The following is a 20,165-nucleotide window of genomic DNA, read 5'->3' on the forward strand; positions in this document are numbered from 1 at the left end:
TGCTCTCTCTCTCTCTCTCTGTGTCAAATAAATAAAATCTTAGGAAAAAAACAAAACAAAACAAAATAGTCCTGTGGGGCAGAGAAGGGGCAAGTGCAGGTTCCTCTTTCTCGTCCCGGTTATGTGGATGCTCAGAGCCAATCGAGGGGCTCTGCTGGAGCCACCGGGCTTCCTGGCATGAGGACTCTCAGGAGCTCTGTTCCTGGCTCCTCGCATTAATTCTGTCACTCAACTTCTGTGTCCCCTAGCAAGCTACCAAAAGTCTTCCTGGGACAGCCAAGATGAATAAATCCGTCAACAAAGCAGCCATTTATTAAGCACTTAGCCAGGATGCTGTGCTACGTGCGTTACATCTGACCTCATTTAATCTCACAACAAACCTAAGATCAGGTACCATTATTAAGCCCATTTTACAGGTGTGGGAACTGAGGCTTAGAGAAGCTAAGTAATGCGCACAGCAGATGCTGGAATTCAGGTCTCTAACACCAGCGTCCATGATCTTAAGCACCTACCGCTATGTCCGTGGTGTAGGTGGAGAGGGGTGGCCCCACACTTTTCACACAGGACTGGTCCCACAATCTGAGTGGAAAGAGGGGACGGGAGCTTACCCTGAACCTTCTTTTTCATAACTAGCACACCATGTTTACTTAGATTTTATGTTCAAATCAGTTTTTTTTTAATTTGACGATGCTTTTATGAACACATTGATGAAATGCTTTTGTCTTACTTGTCTTATTTTATATATGTATGTACTTACGGAAGGGCACAGAAGGGCCCACCTGTAGTGATGCAGCCACTATAAATGAATTAGTGAAACTGTTTCACGTCGATTTTATACTAAGTTTTCCATTCGGTAATCTTTGACGATTTGTTGGGGGTAATAAATACATTTTTACAGAAAAAACCCTGGCGAGTTGATACATATTTTAATCTATGTATGTGTGTCCATGAGTGTATATGGGTATCATATGACAACAAAAATCAAACTGTGGAAAGGTCCCTTCCCCATCATCGTCTAGCTATATTCCTTAGAGATACCCATCGTAAAAAGCAGAAGTGCGCGCACGCACACGCACACACTCGCGCACACACACGATATCATAGAACCAAAATACGATGCAACTTACTTTGTTCATATCTACATGCGTCTTGGATACAAGACGCTCTGCTTTGCTGTTCAACTTGCGAAGAACTTCTGTTTCCCTTGAGGCCTACAAGGCAGAGGAGATGGGAGAGGGCGCTCTGCGCTCGAGGTGATGTCTCCGCCCAAGCCAGAGCACCAGGTCGGGTAAGCAGTGGGACTGCCGGCTCAGCAGCGCCCGCCCTCTCTGGATGGGACAAACGGAGGGAGGAAGTGTGCGGTTGGGAAGCTCCGCTGCTCTCGCCCGGGTTTCCAGCCCCCCCCCCCGAAGAAACTACAAGGAAAGTTAGCATGGGAATCTGCGCCCACTTGAAACTCTGCGGGGGCCCCAGGAACTTCCCACACGGCGGGAACCCGCGACAGCGCGCGGTAACGGAGGTGTCGGCGGCGGGAGTGCGCTCCTACCGTGGAGCGCAGCAGCGCCCTCTTGCCGGCGGCTCTGGGTACGGCACGCATCTATAGGCTGTTCTTGGTCTAGGTGTTCACGCTAGTGTTTATTTGCTGTTCATGTGCAGACGGGGTGGGAGTGTCTAATATTGTGTTCATCCCTCTTAACAGTGTTAAATTCTGCTAGGAATTTCTAGCTAATTCTGCTAATTCTGTGCATTGATATAGAGCTCCTAGGGCCATAGTTCTGTGTGCAAACGAGTGTGAGGTTATAGTCTGCGTGCCCAGAGGGGTGTGCCTTGAGTGTGTCATGGTTGTCTATATGCCTGACTGTGGATATTTCACTCTATGCTCCCACCTATGCGTGAGCAAGCACCTATAAGCACGGGCTGTACCCCTACATATTTGTGTGTTAGTAGTAATACACACATTTTTATCGTCTTCCCAGAGCTGTGCCTGTATGAACGTGCAGGTGTGTGGTGCAAGAACCCACAGTGGGTGATAATGGTATGTTTCTGAAATCCAGATGTTAAAGGAATAGTGTAGTGGAGGGGGACCCCAACTATATGAAATCCTTTGTCCTTCATCTCATTTTCTTTGACTGTAGGAGAACCATAAAGTTTGCTTTTGGGCCCTCTAACGTACAGTTGCTTGATCTTGACCTGAACCTGGCCTCCTGTGTGACCTATCCTTGGCCTTGCTTCTCCAGTCCGTGGAGCCTAGGGTGGCTGCCTGCTGCAGGCTCTCAGTACATTGACCGTGATGTCAGTTCAAAGAAGTAAGCATCCCATCTCCTTCCTTTTTCCCCACCCAAAATTCATTTCCTCTTAGTTCATTACCTGGGATTTTGATGCCTGTGTTCCCTCAGCATTATTGATACACATGGGAAAAAAAAAAAAGGAACTTCTTGAAATTCCCCTAGAAGGTTTTGAGAGTTGTTTTCAGTGTTGCAACTTGAACAAGTCAGTTTCTAGTTTAAGTTTTCATCAGAAAGCTTGGTAGGAGTCGGGTATATAAGCTCCAGTAGCAGCAGCAGCAGCAGAAGAAGAAACAACGGTTTCAGACCCAGCGAACCCTGTGGCCGGGCCAGAAGCAAGGTAAGCACTTCCTTAGCCCCTGCCACCCTTCCGCAGGCTGCCAGGCTTGCAACCCGGCCAGGGGTAGTGCCTTTTGAGTGCTCCCCCTGTTCCTGGCATCCTGCAGTGGGTGGATATCTGGAGGCATTCCTGGTGACTTACCTGCTGGGACAGGAGCAAAAAGTCAGTACTTTGGGGGCTGATGTAGAAAGAATTCGTTTTAAAGTCAACTAATGATAATTGTACACCAAGTTCTGTGAATGAACGCACATTTTATAGAAAGGTTTGTTTTGTCTTCTTTTAAAGTGGTATGTACGTAAAAGTCTGTTCCTCAATATTAATGCCTATCCGTTAAGTTGTATAACGTGAGTGGTGCTTCCCTTAAGACTGTAAACTTTTTAAAAGCTGTTCACTCATTAAGTCAGATTGAATTCAATAAACAATTGAATTCATACCCACACCTCGTAATTGAAAGGTGCACAGCATCTGTGCTTCCGTATTTGTGTTGGGTTCAATAGTCAGTTGGGATAATCGACCAGATTGACAGCTGGGTTATCCAGATTTGGGGGATTCACTAACTTTGGTGCTACCTTAAAAATGAAAAGCAACTGCATTGTTTAAAAGTACTTTCTGAAGGGTTTTCAAATCTGTGAGGAGGAAAAAAAAAAAAAGATTATACTGTACTGGTGCCTTATAGTTGCCCAGATAAATTGTGTGCAACAATTTTCAGGTTAAAAATAATGATCAGGTTAAAATATCATTTTAAGCAAGAGATTCCCAAACCCCAGCTGATGGCCCACTTTTTTTCAAATAATTTCAAGGTATCAGAAAGAATTTGGACAGCCTCTTAGGATTCCTTTTACTGAGGTTTTGTGTTTCTGTACACTCATTCGTTCTTCTAATAATTAATGAAATCCCTCTATTCTAGAATACTGATGCTAAACTGTGGGGGGTATAGTGTGGAATAAGAAGGGCATGATCCCTGCTATCAGAGAGCTCAGTGTGGCAGGGAAGACAAACATGAAGAAGTAACTATATTATATTGCGTGCTCTCTCTCTCTCTCACTCTATGTATATATATATAGTTGTAATAAGTGCCATGAGTGGGACTCAGGGAGAGCAAATAGCCAGGAGCCCTGACTTCCTCTGGGCACCCTGCTAGATACCTTACCTGAATTCTTTCACAAACTCCTCACCACAACAGGATGCCCATTTTACAGGCTGAGTGTGAGGCTTAAAGAAGTCAAGTGACTTGCCTCGAGTCACACAACTAACCAGCAGCGGAGCTGGGGTGCAGGTGCAGATGCCTGGTTCTGGAACTGGGGCCCTTTGAATGTGCTACCCATGCCTGGTGGGACTATGTCTTTTCATTTTTAAATAACAATTCTTTTTAAATTAAAAAGTAACAAACAAGATAAAACTTAAAAAAGAAATGCCCACCCAAGGGTCACAGGCATGCCCATGTTGCACCAGCATTAGGGAGCATCGCCGTACCACAGACCTGGTCCCTGGGTCCCGTGTACCAGGATTTCAAGCATTTAGAAAACCTACAAAATTACATGGAAAAATGTTTTATCCTCGACACTGTCAAACTTAGCGTGCCGAGGAAATGTGGGCTGTGAAGTATAGCTCTCCGGTATCCGCTGATCTGGAGAACAACACAGTAACCCCATGTTGCCCCCTTTTTGGATTCTCTGCGTTGTATTAAGAGAGTGACCCGCCACCCCCTCCACCCCCCAGCCAGGGGTCCGTGGTTTAAAATGTGGGCGATACTAAAATGCAAGTTGTTTCTTAGAATCATCACCAGGGCTCCCTTGACCCTGAAGTGCAGTTCACCTGAAATTCTCAAACAGATTATCTAAGGCCCCAGGAGGAAGTGCTAGACACAGAGGCAAAGGGAAAACCCCAGCCATAAGATGGAGCAAAAGAATCACCGGGAGATGCCAGGAATCTCTGTTCTTTCCCTTCCCAGAGTGCCGGCATCTGGGCTTTACAGGCCTGTGTAATTGCAGTACTTCTAAGGCATTTCCCTGCAGCCAGGCACAACTTTTTGGTTTACCATTGTATACAAAACAGACATCAAATTTGTCCTTTATCTCTTCCCCTTGGTGCAAGCTGACATGTAATTGGTTGCTTTCTACAATATGTCATCTCATTGCATTGTCTCCACAGCCCTCTGAGATGGGTATCATGTCCATTTTATAGATGAGGAGACTGAGGCTCAGAGATCATTTGAACAACATCACACAACTAGCGAGGGGAAGGACCAGATCCAAGCCCGCGTCTGCTTGACGGCAAGCCCGTGAATGTCCTAACTGATGCCCTGTGGCCACAGTTGTAACCTGGACTAAATTAGTAGACGTGCCTGTGAAAGCTGCAGGGACAGAGCGCTGACTCGACAGGAAGGCCAGACCTAGTCCTGTGTCTGCCACTCCCAGCTGTTGTAATCTAAGGGAATAAAGTACGTGGCAAGGTTCTCCTAGGTTAGCGGCGGGTCCCCAAAGCCGCAGTTTGTGACTATTCAATCACCTCAGCCAAGGGATGCTCATTTTTAAGGTATTTGGCCAAAAATTTTGAGTCTTATTCTTTGTATGATTTATTCCGTGGTCTCTGAGCACATGTTCCTGCTCAGAGAACTTCGGTGCTCTCTGAGATGGATGGAGGGGTTTCCGAATGAAGTTAAGTAATAATCTGCTCTGCCTAACTCAGAAGTAAGGTACAATTTTCACATTCTAAAGATTTGCACAAACCCTGGATACTAATCTAGATGGAGTTTTACTCTAAGATGGTGGCGGATTGGGCACAAAATGACACATTTCACTTTTCATAGTGGGTATGTCAGTATTTTATGGTCTTCTCCCAAAGAACGTCTCGATTTTCAGAGCTGTGGGCCCTAAGCATGGGTGAAACCAGGGGTTCTCAAAGTATGGTCCTTGGACCACCAATATCAGCTTCTCCTGGGAACTTTTAAGAAATGCAGATTCTGAGCCCCCCCCCACCCCCACCCCAACACACACCTGCTTAATCAGACACTCTGGAGGTGAGACTCGGCCACCTGTGTTTTAACAAGGCTTCCAGGTTACGCTGATGTGCGCTCACATTTGAAAATCACTGGTTTCGTTGTGTAGGAGGAAGTAACCTTTGAGTTTGGAGCAATTACCATCTAAACACGGAGAGAAACTAAACCTGGCTGCCAGGTCGTTGCCATAATTTGAAAGATAGCCTCTGGTTATCCCCCCCCCCAAGTCCTTTACCCCCAGGTGTCACTGCACATAGCACCTTGCATACAATGATACGGGGTATAGATGGTCTCCCCGACTGGAGGGTAGACACTTAACACATGGACTTCATAAATGTTTATTGAATGGAAGTGTTTGCTCCTAGAAGGCAGGACCCAGGCCAGAAAATCCTTTTTTCACTCCCAATGACTCTAGCTCAGAGCCCTTTACCTGGTAAGTACCGGGTATATCATTGCTGAATGTTAATCCGGCTAAGTCATGTTCCTTCTCTGAGCCCTAGGTTTCTCACCTTAAAAATCAGAGGGTTCTATTGGAGGGCTGGTCTCCTTCAGCTCCAGATGGTCTGTGGTTCTCTCTTTGGAGATGTTCTTACCCAGAGACTGGCACAGGGCTCCTGTAATTCATAGAGTATTAGTCTGACAGTGCAGACAAGAGAGAGAAAAAATCAAAATTAAAAACAACGCACATAGAATGAATATGGTTTCCAAAGCGACTGAATAACTCCTGACATTGTCTCTTCTCTTTTCCCTCCTCTTCTCTCTCTTTTCCTCCTTCTTTTCCTCTGTTTCTCCCCCTCCTCCAGATGCAGCCGCAGCAGCTGGTCGTCTCCTGGTTCTCCCTGGTTCTGTTGGCATCTCCCCTCATGGCCGTATGGGAACTGGAGAAAAATGGTAACCAGGCTCTCCTTCTCTGTGGCGGCCCTGAATTCTAAGCCAGGACTTAGCAGGCAGGCCCTGGGGGGAAATCAGACCGAAAGGGGCAACCAGGTCTTGGGGCCTCCTAGTGAGTGCCATCATGGGAACATGCAGGCCGTCTGTCCTTCCTTCACCGATGAGGGTATCTATGTCGTTTGGCTTTCATATTAGATTCCAGAATAGGAGCTTTTTGTGGACTATGATGGGAAAGGCTATATGGACTTCACAAGTATTACTAAACACCAGCTGTATCATACAATGAAAATTCCAAAGTGAAGGATTTGGAAAGATTAAGAACTACGTGCTGTCAGCCTCCCCCCCACACACACACACAATATTTTTCCCACCATTGCACAGAGAGGACTCACCTCTGACCAAGCACTTTGGGGGAAGCATAGGATTTACACTCACATTGACTCGGGCTCAAAGACTGACTCTGCCACTTATCAGTTAGGTGACCTCGATCTGGGTCACCTCTAAGGCTGAGTTTCCTCAACTGTGAACCAGGGATTACCAAGTGACACCGACTACACGGAGGATTGAAGGTTAGTGAGTGCAGGGGACAACTCAACACCAGGATTGTTCTGGCTATTTAAAATGATGTCTCTGATGATTCAAGAGAACCTGTTTATAATCCCAATGATCAATAAAAATTACTAGTAGAATAATAGAACCGTAGGTATTAGTAAAATAAGGGGTTCCTCTAGCCTGTTTTCTCACATACAGTCAATAATGCATTAACTGATTGTTAGTTGTTCCTGAAAGGTCTTCAGATGTTTCTCATGGAAGCCAACATAATGTTGGCAATTACTATCTGTAACTGTATCCTGGTAATAATAGTTAATATTTATTGAGCACAGTATTTCATGTAATTCTCACAACAACCGTGTGACATAGGGACTGTCTATATCCCATTTTACAGATGTTGCAAGTAGAGGCTACAGAGATTAGATAACTGCCCCAGTGTCACAGACCTGGGAAGGATGGAACAGGGACTTGATCCCAGTTCTGTCCCACTTCAAAGCCTGTGCATTAAGTATTTGAAAAAGGTTTTACAAGAAGGACATTAGCAATTGTTTCTTACATGCTTGGAGTACAGGAGGAAACAGGCACGGATTAGAAGTGAGGACATTTTAGCTAATGATCAAAAATAATTTGTTGATAGTCAGGAGAGAACCACAGTAGAAAACGGGTACCTGAAAGAAGTTTGGACTGTGCCTACATTCTTAATCAATTCGAGAGGGCAACAATCCAGCCATCTCCCTTCTGCCCAAGGAGAGTTTGAGCGTTTTAGACCCTCCCTTGAGCAAAGGCAAAGGCCTGAGCCAGATGACCATGCCAGATCCCTTCCAACCCTGGGATTTTTAGTGAGCTCAGGAAGCTTGGCCCTTGCATAGTAAACCCCGAAGTTACTTCTAATTTGATAAACCACAGAAATTCCAGGAAGTCAGTGTGAGAAATAGAGGGCGGACGACTTTGGAGGCCAGATGAAGAGATGAAGGAGGAGATAAAGCCAGGCACGAGGTTCTAGATGCTCTTCCTCGGGCTCCCTCTGGCAGTTGTCCCCTGCCCTTGGGGAAGGGTCTTCAAGGCCTACTGAGTCTCAGTTGTGACGGGAAAATAGCCTTGCTGTTCAGTGGCTGGTCGAACAAAGAAAAACTTGGGAAAGCCCAGGGTGCCACGTGGGTTTACGTCCGCACAGCTAATCATTTCCAAACAGTTGGGTCCCAAGCGCTTTTTATCTCATGTCTTTGTTATCCAGTCAGTAGTTATAAATCCCTCTGATGAAAAGTGAGAGCTTCATATCCCACAGTGCTTTCCATCTGGATGCCAACGGTAAGAGTCACCATTTACAGAGCATTTAAGGGCACTATGTTAAGCTGTTGTATGAATTTGCGTGTATAATCCATGTCTCGACCTGCTGAAGCAAGCACTAATATTTTGCTCATTTTAAAAATGAGTAATTATTGAGTAATCGAATATCTTGCCTCAGGCCACAGGCAAGGATAAGCTATCGAGCTGAATCTAAACTCAGACCTGTATGTGACTCCAAAATCCAGGCTCTTAACCAGTGTGGCTCTCAAACTCGAGAGGGCATCAGAATCATCTGGAGAGCATAAAAAACAGATCATCAGGCCCATCCCAAAGTTCCTGATTCAACAACTCAGGTGTTGCATTTCCCGCAGTTTCCTAGGTGCTGCTGCTGCTGGGGGTCCAGTGACCAGGCTTGGGGAAACCACTGCATTAAATGACCCCAGTTCATTAGTGAGTGATGCACCCACGAATGAAGCTGGGATGGGACCCACTCATTACCACGCTCTGCTAGGCCATTCCTCAAGTGCCAGTTGGAGACTCAGGTTAAAGGTCCACTGCCAAGCCAACAAGGCAGAAGGCCTGAGATTGAGCTCTCGCGCTTCCAGCTTTATGTAAGCTTGCTTAGCCTCTTGGTTTTGGCCTGCTCCTCTGTGAAATGGGAAGACCAAGATCTGCTAAGAGTGTAAAATTGCTTTCAAAAATAGAACGAAAATCTCCATTGTTGAGTTTATGCGATAAGAACTAAATCCTCAAATGCCCGTGGGAAATTATAGGGCAGTTTCTCTGTGCAGTCATCTGACCAAACTTTGGTGTGTGAATAACAATAACCAACACTGAGTTTACAATGGTAAGCACTATGCTAAGGGCTTTATACGTTTGGTTTTTTTTTAATTTAATCCTCATAGCCAAACCTACGTCATAGATACTATTACTGTCATTTTACAGATGAGGAAACTGAGGCTTATGGTGATTTACTACCTTGTTCCAAACCCGCTAGCCAGTTAGTGGGGACAGGATCTCAGTGCTGGTCAGTCTTTCTTGGCATCTCTCTACCCTGCCTTATTCTCCATGCAACTGAAATTGTGCTGGAAGTTTCTTCATCAGGCCTTTGGTAAAGTGTTTTGTGCTGTTCCCATTTTTCAATCGTATCAAGGCCTTCCCCATCTGCCAGCAAATCAGACCTTAATTATTAAAGACAGGCTGCCAGTTAATGACTCGATGGCAGTTATAAAACTCCTTGCTTATCTCTTCACGACCTTAAACCCAAGTAGGGCCCAGCGACCTGAGATCAAGCATCTCAGCGAGCATTTGCTGTCACGAGCAAGGTTGTGCTCTGGCTGTGCCGATGCACCGGTGGTTCAGAAAACCTCGTCTCGGGGTTCATGGAGTTTACAGTCCAGTTCTCCACTCCCTGTGCTCTCCAGTTTATGTTGTAGAGTTGGACTGGCACCCGGACGCCCCCGGAGAGGTGGTGGTCCTCACCTGCCATACTCCTGAAGAGGATGACATCACCTGGACCTCAGACCAGAGCAGTGAAGTCTTAGGCTCTGGTAAAACTCTGACCGTCCAAGTCAAAGAATTTGGAGATGCTGGCCGGTATACCTGTCATAAAGGAGGCAAGGTTCTGAGCGATTCGCTCCTGCTGATTCACAAAAAGGAAGATGGAATCTGGTCCACTGATATCTTAAAGGAACAGAAAGGTAATTCCATTGGCTCAGATGATATCAATTTCCTTCGCTCCATAAGAAATAAATTTAGAAATGTAAAAGGTTAAGACATGACTAGTGTAGTTAGGGAACCAATATCAAATCCCCTACTGAAACCACCAGTAGCTATGTTTTTCTTTGCTTTCTTAGACATTTCGAGGAATCAACCATCCAAATCTCATGTTCAGAGATTTTCATGGTGAACCTGGTTGGGTTTTCCTGAAGTTCTTTTTAAATGGCTGATGGAAATCAACCAATGCGTATAGTGCATAACTCAGCACTGGGGTGGCAGCCTTGAAAAATGTAACAGCTCCCTCTGATGTGTTAGGTGCAGGGTGTAGGCTGCAGAATCAGCAACCTATTGAGACATTCCCGGTCCTCGCTGGTCTGCCTATCGGGAGCAACATCAGCTCCCAAGGGAAGAAATGGAAGATCGTCATTCTTGTACCTCTTGGTGACCTGTGGTTCACCATAATTAAAATCTATCTGAAAGAAGAAACCTCCACATATTGAATTTTTGTTCTTTTCAAATCCAGAATCCAAAAATAGGATCTTTCTAAAATGTGAGGCAAAGAATTATTCTGGACGTTTCACCTGCTGGTGGCTGACGGCAATCAGTACTGACTTGAAATTCAGTGTCAAAAGCAGCAGAGGGTAAGTGAAACCACTCTGGTTTCTCAGTATTTTGCCAAAACGATTTCATTAAGAAAATAAGGGCAACCTCACCATGGCCTATCAGTTACTGATAAGGGAGAAAAACAAAGTCAAACCTGTATTTTTTCAACACCCCCCTCCTGCCTAAACTGGGGAGAGAACATGGAGATTTAAGTTAATCGCCTGAACAAATGTGTGGGTTAGAACAGGATATTATTGGGGCCTGAGAATAGCCTCTGCTGTGTTTGAACCCACTCATCCAGACTGCCTGGGGATGCTTCATTGAGGCTCATAGCACCGTGGGGAGAGTTAAAAGGAGAAATCGAAGCTAGAATGACTTGCCAAAATTGCACCTTGAGATGAAAATAGAAACAAGAGCTCCAGGGCATAGATCTTGAAATCCCTGAAGCCAACTCCAAAATGCTGAGGCTTCCAGAAATTTTCCCAGAACCACCTCAACTCCTTTTCCTTCTGCCGACACCACTAATCTGAAGTTCATTGTTTGTCCGATACACTTGGACTTCCCCTAAGAAACCAGTTTCCATGGATACTGAACCTATGTTAGCCGGTCTGTGTGACTTCCCTCACTCACCATTGAGGTTCCTGAACAAGGCAGGGGGACAGAGCAAACCCCAGGTGATCAGCCTGGCCTTGCCACCATTGAACTGAGTACATTAACCTCTGGGGTCTCCCTTTTCCGTCTTGAAAATGAGAATGCTTGCTAAAGGAATGCTTATACAAATGCACAGAGACAGGGATGCCAGTGCTCGTTGTGATGTTTTTGGTAATCAGCAGGGGGAAAATTAAATAAAGTGCGGTGCCTTATCCTCCAGCTTAATGTGCAGCCATCAAGATGGTTAACCCAGTCTGTGTGGTCTGCCCTGGAGCTCTCCCCATATGTTCCAAGGGGGAAGGGATGGTTATAAACCACACACCTATATATATAGTTGGATCCTGTTTGATGAAAAATAAAATCGTCATGAGTATATATAGACAAAATATGCGTGTATCCGTATGTCCATGTGGCTATAGGATTGCCTTGCATATTCGTAGACAAAGGGAGGGATACGACAAGCTATGAATAATATTTCTAGTTGGGGAGTGAGACTAGGGTTAAAAGAGACGCACACATTTCACTTACACACATTTTTATCTTTTTAATTTTTTTTATAATTAGCACGTATGGATTTTGTCATTAAAATGGGAAAAATGACTTTAACATTTTAATAAGGAGATTTAAGCAAGGGCTCTGGATCTTAACATTTCTGGATTCATTTGGCCAGAGGCACGGACACGCAGAGCTGTCTCTAAATATTTGTACCACCTCTTGTGACAAAGCTTGTTCTCCTGGGAAGGGCAGTTTCTAACCTCCGGAGGAGAAATCAAACCCGTTGGAGAACTTGTGTCCTCAAACGGCTGTTTGGCTCCAGCCGCTGGGAACTGACCCACAAATGGGTGACAGGGGGTAATGTCTGTCTTTGATTTCAGCTTCTCTGACCCCCAAGGGGTGACGTGTGGAGCAGTGACACTCTCAGCAGACAGGGTCAGAGTGGACAACAGGGATTATAAGAAGTACACGGTGGAGTGTCAGGAGGGCAGCGCCTGCCCCACAGCCGAGGAGAGCCTACCCATCGAGGTCGTGGTGGACGCTATTCACAAGCTCAAGTATGAAAACTACACCAGGAGCTTCTTCATCAGGGACATCAGTGAGTCCGCTTAATTATATGTGCTTCATAAGGATGAACGCCCTTTGTCACACACTCACGATGCCCCGTGCACCGAGGGAAGGGGTTTACGTGCATTGTCTCCTTTATTCTGCGCCCCCCAAAAGAGTACAGTGTAGATGCTATTCTCTGCATTTTAAGGAAGAGAAAATTGAGCCTCAGGTTAACTAAAATGCCCCAGATCTCACAGTTAGCAACTCAGACCCAGTTCTGCCCCACCGGAAAAAGCAGGCTCTTGGCTAACCTTCTGTCGGCTGCCCAAGCAGTTTCCATGGTGAATCCAGGAGGACCCCCTCAAGCATAAGATTTATCTTCAGAACGGAGGCTTCTCTACTAATTGTAGATATTCTCATCCAGGCTTTCTCTAGCCTTTGGGGGAAAAAAAATCTTCATTATTGGAATATAAGCCCCTCCAAAAGGGACATCTATTTTTTTAATCAGCAGATGGAGATTTGCCATTTGTCACTTCCTTTGCCATTTATCCACTGATAAAATAAAATTCATAGAACCACAGAACTTGCTCGAGCATTTGTGGAGAAATTACCCGTGGCGGGTAGGGGGAGGTTTGGGTTCACCTAGGATGGCCAGGGAAGGTCTCTCGGAGGTGCTATTTAGCTGAGTTCTGAAGGAAGGAAGATGTCAGTTGTGTTAAGAACAGAGAGAAGAATATTTGAAAAGCACCTCCTAGGAGCCATGGTCTTTGGGCTTTGGACATTCCGTCGAATGTCTCCTCTGCGCTCATCTTGACAAAGGTACGCTCCTCGAGGATGGAATCTCCTGGGATCCTCGCTACTCTACCTCCCACATGTAGCCCAGGAGCTCTTTATAAAGGAGCTGGTGCTCACTGCTCATTTACTGAATGAATGCACGAGCATAGAGACCACCTGACTTCAGTTGCCACAAGCCAAGTCAGCGCCAGGTGCCGTGAAAAGACAACAGAAAGAGCACTAGGTGGGAAACCTCTCGTCTCATCCCTAGCGAGAGGCTCAGCTCAGGTCGAGTTTGGGGCCCACGGGCGTACTGAGCACAGGGAGGGTGGTCCTTCCCCACCTCGCCAGGATGTGAGAGTCTTGTTGTGTCTACGGAATTTCTCCTGAGCAAGACGCAGAGGTGGTTCCTCTCCCGGGCTCATCGGCTCGTGCAGGGATGAGAAGGATTCTGAGCCTCTCTCGGGTTCAGCCAGAGAGGAGGGGGCAACTGGTGCGGACACCCGCGTGAGCACCGGCAGCAGCAGGGGCGCCTCATGTCTGCCAGCCGGGTGCCCAGAGAAGTTAAGTAACCGTCCTCCGGACTCAAGGCGGTCAAAGGTGGAGGTGGGATCAGAAGCCGGAATGACCTTATACCAAAGCTCCCTTTGGAAACTAAAGGGTGTTTCTTTATCTTCCTCCACAGTCAAACCGGACCCGCCCATGAACCTGCAGCTGAAGCCCTTAAAAAATTCTCGGCATGTGGAGGTCAGCTGGGAATACCCCGACACTTGGAGCACCCCGCATTCCTACTTCTCCCTGACATTCTGCATACAGGGCCAGGGCAAGAACCATCGGGAAAAGGTAAGCTGTGACTCCGGTGCCACACATCCAGGTTTATGCAGGCCCGCATCGGGGAGACGAGTGATGACAACAGTCGCTAACAATTATTTAGCACTTTCGCCGTGCCTGAGACTGCTTTAAGGGTTTTACATGGCTCTCTCCCTTAATCCTTAACATAACCCTACAAAGGCAGGCGGTATTATTATCAACACTTCGAGTAGAGACACTGAAGCTCAGAGAGGTTAAATGACTTGCCCAAAGTTACCCAGCGAGGAAGGGCCAGAACCAAGAAACCAGTGTGGTGGACACAGCCACATCCATGTAACTACCCACACTACCGCCTCCGTCTGGTCATTAGTGCTTGTGCTCAGAACTGGTCCTCACATAGGAAATCTGGGCTCCAGGAGCCTCAAATTATCATGGTTTCAATTTAGCAAGTAAAATGAATGAAAGAACATGTGTGCTGTGTCTCACCCCAGATAATTCCCAGCTGTTCCATCGATCGTGAAATGATTTTGATTTTGAGCAGAATGTTACAGCTCACATAGGCTAAGACAATAGCTTTCAAACTTTCCTGCCTTGCCCTCATAATCCCAAGGTCCAGAAGACACTTTCATAAAGCCCAACACTTCTTGGACCCCAGTTTTCGAAGTCACTGGACAAAGGCCTTATTCAGGATAGTGTTTAGCATTTGGTAGGAAGTCAGTCATTCAGTCACTCCCTGAGAGCTATTTTTTGTAGGCGGAAGGGCTAGTGTGGAGTAGATGTCACCTAAATATTATTTAAAATCTTGACATGTATGTTCCCTACATAAGATTTACACCATTAATAGATAATATTTACTGAACCCTTTCTACCAATTAAAGACTTCATTGAGAGTTTTACATGAGGATTAGCTTTAACTTTGACACATCTGTGAGACAGGAATGATTATTATTCCCCTTTTATAAAGGATGAAACAGAGACACAGAGCCCAAAGCATTTTTCTGTGGTCACACAGCTAAAAGTTAACAATGCCTGGACTGCAGCACGTTTTCTGATAAAAGGATCAGGATATCGTATTTCAGAATATCCAGGGGACAGCTAGAGCATATGTGCCTTTGTCCCACCATCGGCCTAGTGCAGGGGTGAGTGTGCACGGGGCCTTCAGGCAAGGCAGCTGTTCTGGAAAGGTGAAAGCAGGACCAAACCATCTCTCCTGGGCTGACGTAGAAAAGCTGCATCTGCATTTAGAGCTTCTATCGGTAGGTGGCGCAAGTTCTACACACGCCACCGTTCGTTGCCACCGCGGTGCCCGAAAATCTAGGTGTACTTGTTTGGGGAGATGAAGCTTTGCAGAAATACGCCCAGCCCATCTTGTGACTGCGTTGCCAAAGACTTCCCTCTCCCTTGCAGAAAGAGAGACTCTGCGTGGACAAGACCTCGGCCAAGGTCACGTGCCCCAGGGAGGCCAAGATCCGCGTGCAAGCCCGAGACCGCTACTACAGCTCATCCTGGAGCGATTGGGCAGCTGTGTCCTGCACTTAGGTGAGCAGGCCCACGAAGCCCAGCCTGCCCCTGAACACTCAGTGTCCCCGGGTGCAGGGCCATGGTGGGGGGCAGGGCAGGAGAAGAAAGCGAAGATAGGGTGCCTGACACACAGTCACCAGAGTCAGAAAGATACATTTGTTCTTTAAACAGATACTATTTGATGCCCATCGTGTTCTGGGCGTTAGTTATGCTGCGTACAGAGACAGTGCAGTAAAGGAAACAGGCATAGGTCCTGCCCTCCTGGAGGAGAAGGCAAAGAAGAGAGAGAGAGGTAGCTAAGAATCAGAGCAAGGAGAGCTTGCAAGCTGTTTTCAGGAGTTAGAACCTTATCCTGCACACCCTGGGGGGACACCAAAGGCAACCGAATCCTAGGCCACGTAAGGACAGGCTGGGTCCTTCTGACACGGCATCCCCAAACCCAACTGCCCCAGTATTGTGCCATGAGAGATAGGAAGGGTTTGCTGCCGCATTTCTAATTCACAGAAACTGTTGGTGTTCTTTTTCAGGTTCCAATCCCAGGATGAGACCTTGGAGGGAAAGTGAAGTTATTATGCAAACTTTTCTCAAGACTCAACAGAATAGGCCCCCAAAGTTATTTTCTACCTAATTAGCTTTTTGTAAAGGATCATTAGCATGTCTTTGCAGCATTTTTACGTTTACATGCCAAACGGCTTGTAACTGAAACGGTCAGGTACCTTATTTATAGATTTTCCAGCTAGCAGGTTGCCACTGACCTTAATGCTATTTATTGAAGTAATTTATGTATTTATTAATTTATTATTTTTATTGAACACTTGTGTGCCAAGAGGGATTGTATGTTTCGTACTCTCAGGACCTGATCTGTAAGGAAGAGGCCCTATTACGCAAAATGTGAATTTATGTGTTATTTATACTGACAACTTCTCAAGCGAGACTACAAGCGCATCGGTTTTATGACAACCAGTGAGAACACTGGTGCTGATGCCAGCACCGTCATATATTTGCGATGGATGAGAACACAGAAGTGGTTAAATAGAGGCATGGAGACACGAATCCATTTGAGAAGGTCCTGGAGACGGAGATGCTGGCTCCTGTATCCATGAAGACTTCCTTGAGGTGGTGTTGATAACGCGAGTCGGGGCCACCTACCTATACTCCTAAGCAAGTTTAGCTTCTGGATGGCTGAATTTAGAAAGGCCTAAAAATAAATAAATAAATAACTGAAATTGAGATTCGGCTTCAGCTACCCTGACAGTCCCTACAGCCATCTCTCTGTAAGACATAGGAGGGGGACCCAGAGACATTGTGTCTGGAAAGTCAAAAGGTCTGATGATCCAAGAAGAAGAACCAGTAGGGCCAAGCACGTAAAATTGTCAGAATTGTCAGCCGCTCCTTAATAGCCAAGCAAAGAAGCACGCAGATGCAAAGAAAATGATCAAGAATTGCTTACTCGTCCGCGTGAGCGAACCTGACCCGTGGATGTGACCAGACAGTGCCCACCACTAAGGTGCTCCTGTTAAGTAATGAATGTGCTTTCTGTAAAATGATTTCATGTGTCTTCTGTTTACTTGTTTTTACATTCTGACGATGAACTAATAAAAATATAACTCTTCTTTGCAACAATATCTTGGGCTTTCTCAGCTGACTCGAGGATCCTGTTCCCACATTTACCAGCACTGCATTATTCTTCCCCCGCCACTTAAGAATGGCCCTTCTTTGAAGCAATTTCACTTCCAGTTTTGCAGAGTTGCCCTTTCCCTTTATAGGATTCCCAAAGTCAGTGTCTTGCTGAGCTCAGGGAATGTCCCTGTGGTCTGACCACAGGGAACTCTGCAAGGGCACCGAACTGCATTATTTCCTCTTTAGAGGTTGGATGCTTTTGCTTTGTTCACCTTCTAGCCTGGAATCGACTCTACTAGTTCCAGAGCACCAGGAAATAAGACTCCAACCTGGCAGAGTCATGAGCGTCCCATCCCCTAGGGCCAGATCCAGTGTTACGGAGGGTTTGTCGTGTGTCTGGACACGTACTAGCCCTGGGGGTTAAGGAGTTCCAGAAAACCTTCCCCCAAACAGTGCGCACTCCTGGCACAGTTTATAAGGCAGGGATGAAAAGTTAACTTTACTACCACTAAATGCTAAGACGTTCAGTATATGGTGCCCTGGGGTAAGAACAAAGGAGAAGGAAATGTAACCTGGAGTCACCCAGAAAGGCTCAATAGAGACGGGGAGGTCAAAGAAAGGGCAGAGCCTGCCCGTTCCTCTGGTGCCTCCCGTGAAAAGAGCACGCGGTGGGGTCCGAGAGAATGGAGTCCATTCTCTGCTATCTTCAATGGCGAAGTGTATGCCTGGGCTTCCTTGCAATGGCAAGGTAATTATAATACGGATGTTGTAAGGGTCCTTATTTGAAGTGTCTCCTGGAGCCCTTATTCTACTCTGCTTCTGACCTGGAGGAATGGTGGAAAAGTTCTGTCATCCTAATCCGACATTTGAAACCCATCATCTTGCATTATGAGCCCACACTTGATAGCACATGGTTGGTTAATAACAACTCTTTGTCCTCCTACAGGGCCTTTCATCTAGAGATACCAAAACACTGCATGGGCACTTAATGAACAACGCTAACCAAGAAAAAATAATTAATCACATTTATGAGTACAGAGACCAGGGGAGCTTTCCCAAAACTTCCGGCCAGTGTGGGGCAGAGCTCAGAAGTTCTGGCTCCCACCTGACATGACCTCTTAGCATTCAACTAATTTTAATTTCTGTACATATACTCAAGAGTTTTTGTCTTTGAAAGATAGTCCCCAGGACAGTCCTTTTTTTTTTATGGGGCATCTATCCACTACAAATGCATCAGATGTTCTAGCAAAAGAGCTCAGGAATGGGACCCAGGAGACTCGTCGTGGCCAGCCCTGCGACATGACCATGTGACCCTCAGCAGGACACCGGACACAACCTGCTGGGTGTCCCATCACTACTCACTCTCAACTTCTTTCTCGCCTCCTGAGCTCTAGGTTTCGGAAGCTAAGTAATCACTTTTCTAGCCACGCTGGCTGCCCAGCAAGGCCATGAGACCTAGTGCCAGCCCATGACATGAAAGAAAATTCCGCTGGCGTTCTCCTGAGAAAAGACAGAGCCAGGGCGATCATCACCCGTTCCCTCCTTCCTCTCTTGAGCAGATGAAATTTAGGAGGTCTCAGAGGAAGCCCTGCAACCAGAATGGAAACCATCATGCTGAGACTGTCAAGATAAAAAGACTCTGGGACTCTAGCAACATCAAGAAGCTGAACCAACCTCTGTAACTACCTACCCCAGACTTCTTGTGTTAGATGTGTGTGGTTTTTAAAATTGTGGTAGAATACACATAAGAGAAAATATACCATTTTAGCCATCTCTAGGTGTCGCATTCAGTGGTATCCACTACATTCAAATTGTTCTGCAACCGTCACCACCATCCATCTCTAGAATTTTCTCTTCTTCCCAAGCAGACTCTGTACCCATTAAGCAATAGCTCCTCCCATGTTTGTTTTCAGAACAGAAAATAAATAAACTGAAAGTTAAATAAAGATATTTTCTTAAACATCTAGCTCCCCACCTATGAGAGGCACCTGGCCACGTCAGAAAAAGAAGCCAGGCCAGCACTGGTAGGAACTGGCATCTGACCCTTATGGAACATCTGGTATACCCCTCAGGAAGCCCTGGAGCCACATCCAATGATGCCAGGTGAGGTCCAGGTGATACGCTGCCTGCCTGAAGAGAGGTAACCGTGGTCAGGAAGCTTGTGCCAAGGGCAGCCCAAGCCTGAGCAGGACTAAGCTGGGTGGGGGAGGGGGTTCGGGTAAGCAGCTCCCACGGGAAAGACACCTCTGTTGTTCCTTCATTCACTCAACAATGTTTTTCTGAGTAACGGCGCTGTCCCTGGCACTATCCTCAACCTTCTGGATACAAGGCTAAACAAGACCCTGCTCTCTCACTGCTTCCAGTCTCCAAGGGATTAAATGCTTGAAATTCTAAGCATGGAAGGTCACTTCTTGAGGGTTAGGAGCTCTATGAAATGAGATAATCAGTTCAATACCTGGCCCACAGTAAGAACTCAGTAAGTGGTGGCTATTTCCACTGACTAGCTCTGTGATCTTGAGCAAGTTACTTAACTTCTTCAAGCCTCAGTTTTCTCATCTGTAAAATGGAATAATAACAGTAACCACTTGACAGAGTGGTTGTGAGGATTAATGGAATAACCCTTAGAAACTGCTTACAAAAATCCCTGATCCATGATAAGTACTCAATAAAAGCTGATTGCTAATATTCTTATTATATTACCTATAACCCGAAAAAGAATAATTTGGGACCCTCTGCTTTCGTGGGGGTAGGGACACAGAGGGATCATTGTTAGGAGATCGTGATGTGTCTCAGAAGTGGATTGGGATGGAAGAAGCATTATCGGTCAACGAAGACATCAGTCAAGCTCTTCGGCGTAGAATCCCTTTCTTATAAATAAAATTGCAGAAACATCCCCACGTGGGGGATACCACGATGCAATGAACCCAATTCCTGCCTTCAGGGATTGTATGGTATGAAAGGGGCAAACGTGGTGAATACATATTTTAAAAATATAGCTAAGCTGGGATAGGTATGTGCATCCTAAATATTTCTTTTTACAAAGGTTTTCAGCTCCCAGGAAGAGCCTTTT

The 20,165-nt window shown here is 46.1% G+C and overlaps 1 protein-coding gene across 7 annotated transcripts; it reads left to right on the forward strand.

Annotated features, from left to right (window-relative positions):
* Positions 1 to 1,057: 1,057 nt before the first annotated feature.
* Positions 1,058 to 17,095, forward strand: IL12B (interleukin 12B). Of its 7 annotated transcripts, XM_040630347.1 has the most exons (11): positions 1,314 to 1,584; positions 1,977 to 2,035; positions 2,136 to 2,306; positions 2,519 to 2,625; positions 6,427 to 6,514; positions 9,778 to 10,053; positions 10,596 to 10,713; positions 12,202 to 12,419; positions 13,830 to 13,987; positions 15,362 to 15,493; positions 16,003 to 17,095. In XM_040630347.1, the coding sequence occupies exons 3-10, from the start codon at positions 2,291 to 2,293 to the stop codon at positions 15,491 to 15,493; spliced, it is 1,113 nt and encodes a 370-aa protein (XP_040486281.1). In that variant the 5' UTR covers positions 1,314 to 1,584; positions 1,977 to 2,035; positions 2,136 to 2,290; the 3' UTR covers positions 16,003 to 17,095. The 7 variants fall into 7 exon arrangements, with proteins under 7 accessions (XP_040486284.1, XP_008690658.1, XP_040486281.1 ...); XM_008692436.2 differs by lacking the exons at positions 1,314 to 1,584; positions 1,977 to 2,035 and adding an exon at positions 1,059 to 1,288; XM_040630346.1 differs by having other exon boundaries at positions 1,314 to 2,035.
* Positions 17,096 to 20,165: the final 3,070 nt, after the last annotated feature.

The sequence above is a fragment of the Ursus maritimus genome, unplaced genomic scaffold (assembly GCF_017311325.1).
Source record: "Ursus maritimus isolate PB19 unplaced genomic scaffold, ASM1731132v1 scaffold_15, whole genome shotgun sequence".
Lineage (NCBI taxonomy): Eukaryota > Metazoa > Chordata > Mammalia > Carnivora > Ursidae > Ursus > Ursus maritimus.

Coding starts and splice junctions, on each gene's coding strand:
- IL12B (XM_008692436.2), top strand. Junction 6,515..9,777: donor ATGGGAACTGGAGAAAAATG/GTAACCAGGCTC, acceptor TGTGCTCTCCAG/TTTATGTTGTAGAGTTGGAC. Junction 12,420..13,829: donor CTTCTTCATCAGGGACATCA/GTGAGTCCGCTT, acceptor CTTCCTCCACAG/TCAAACCGGACCCGCCCATG.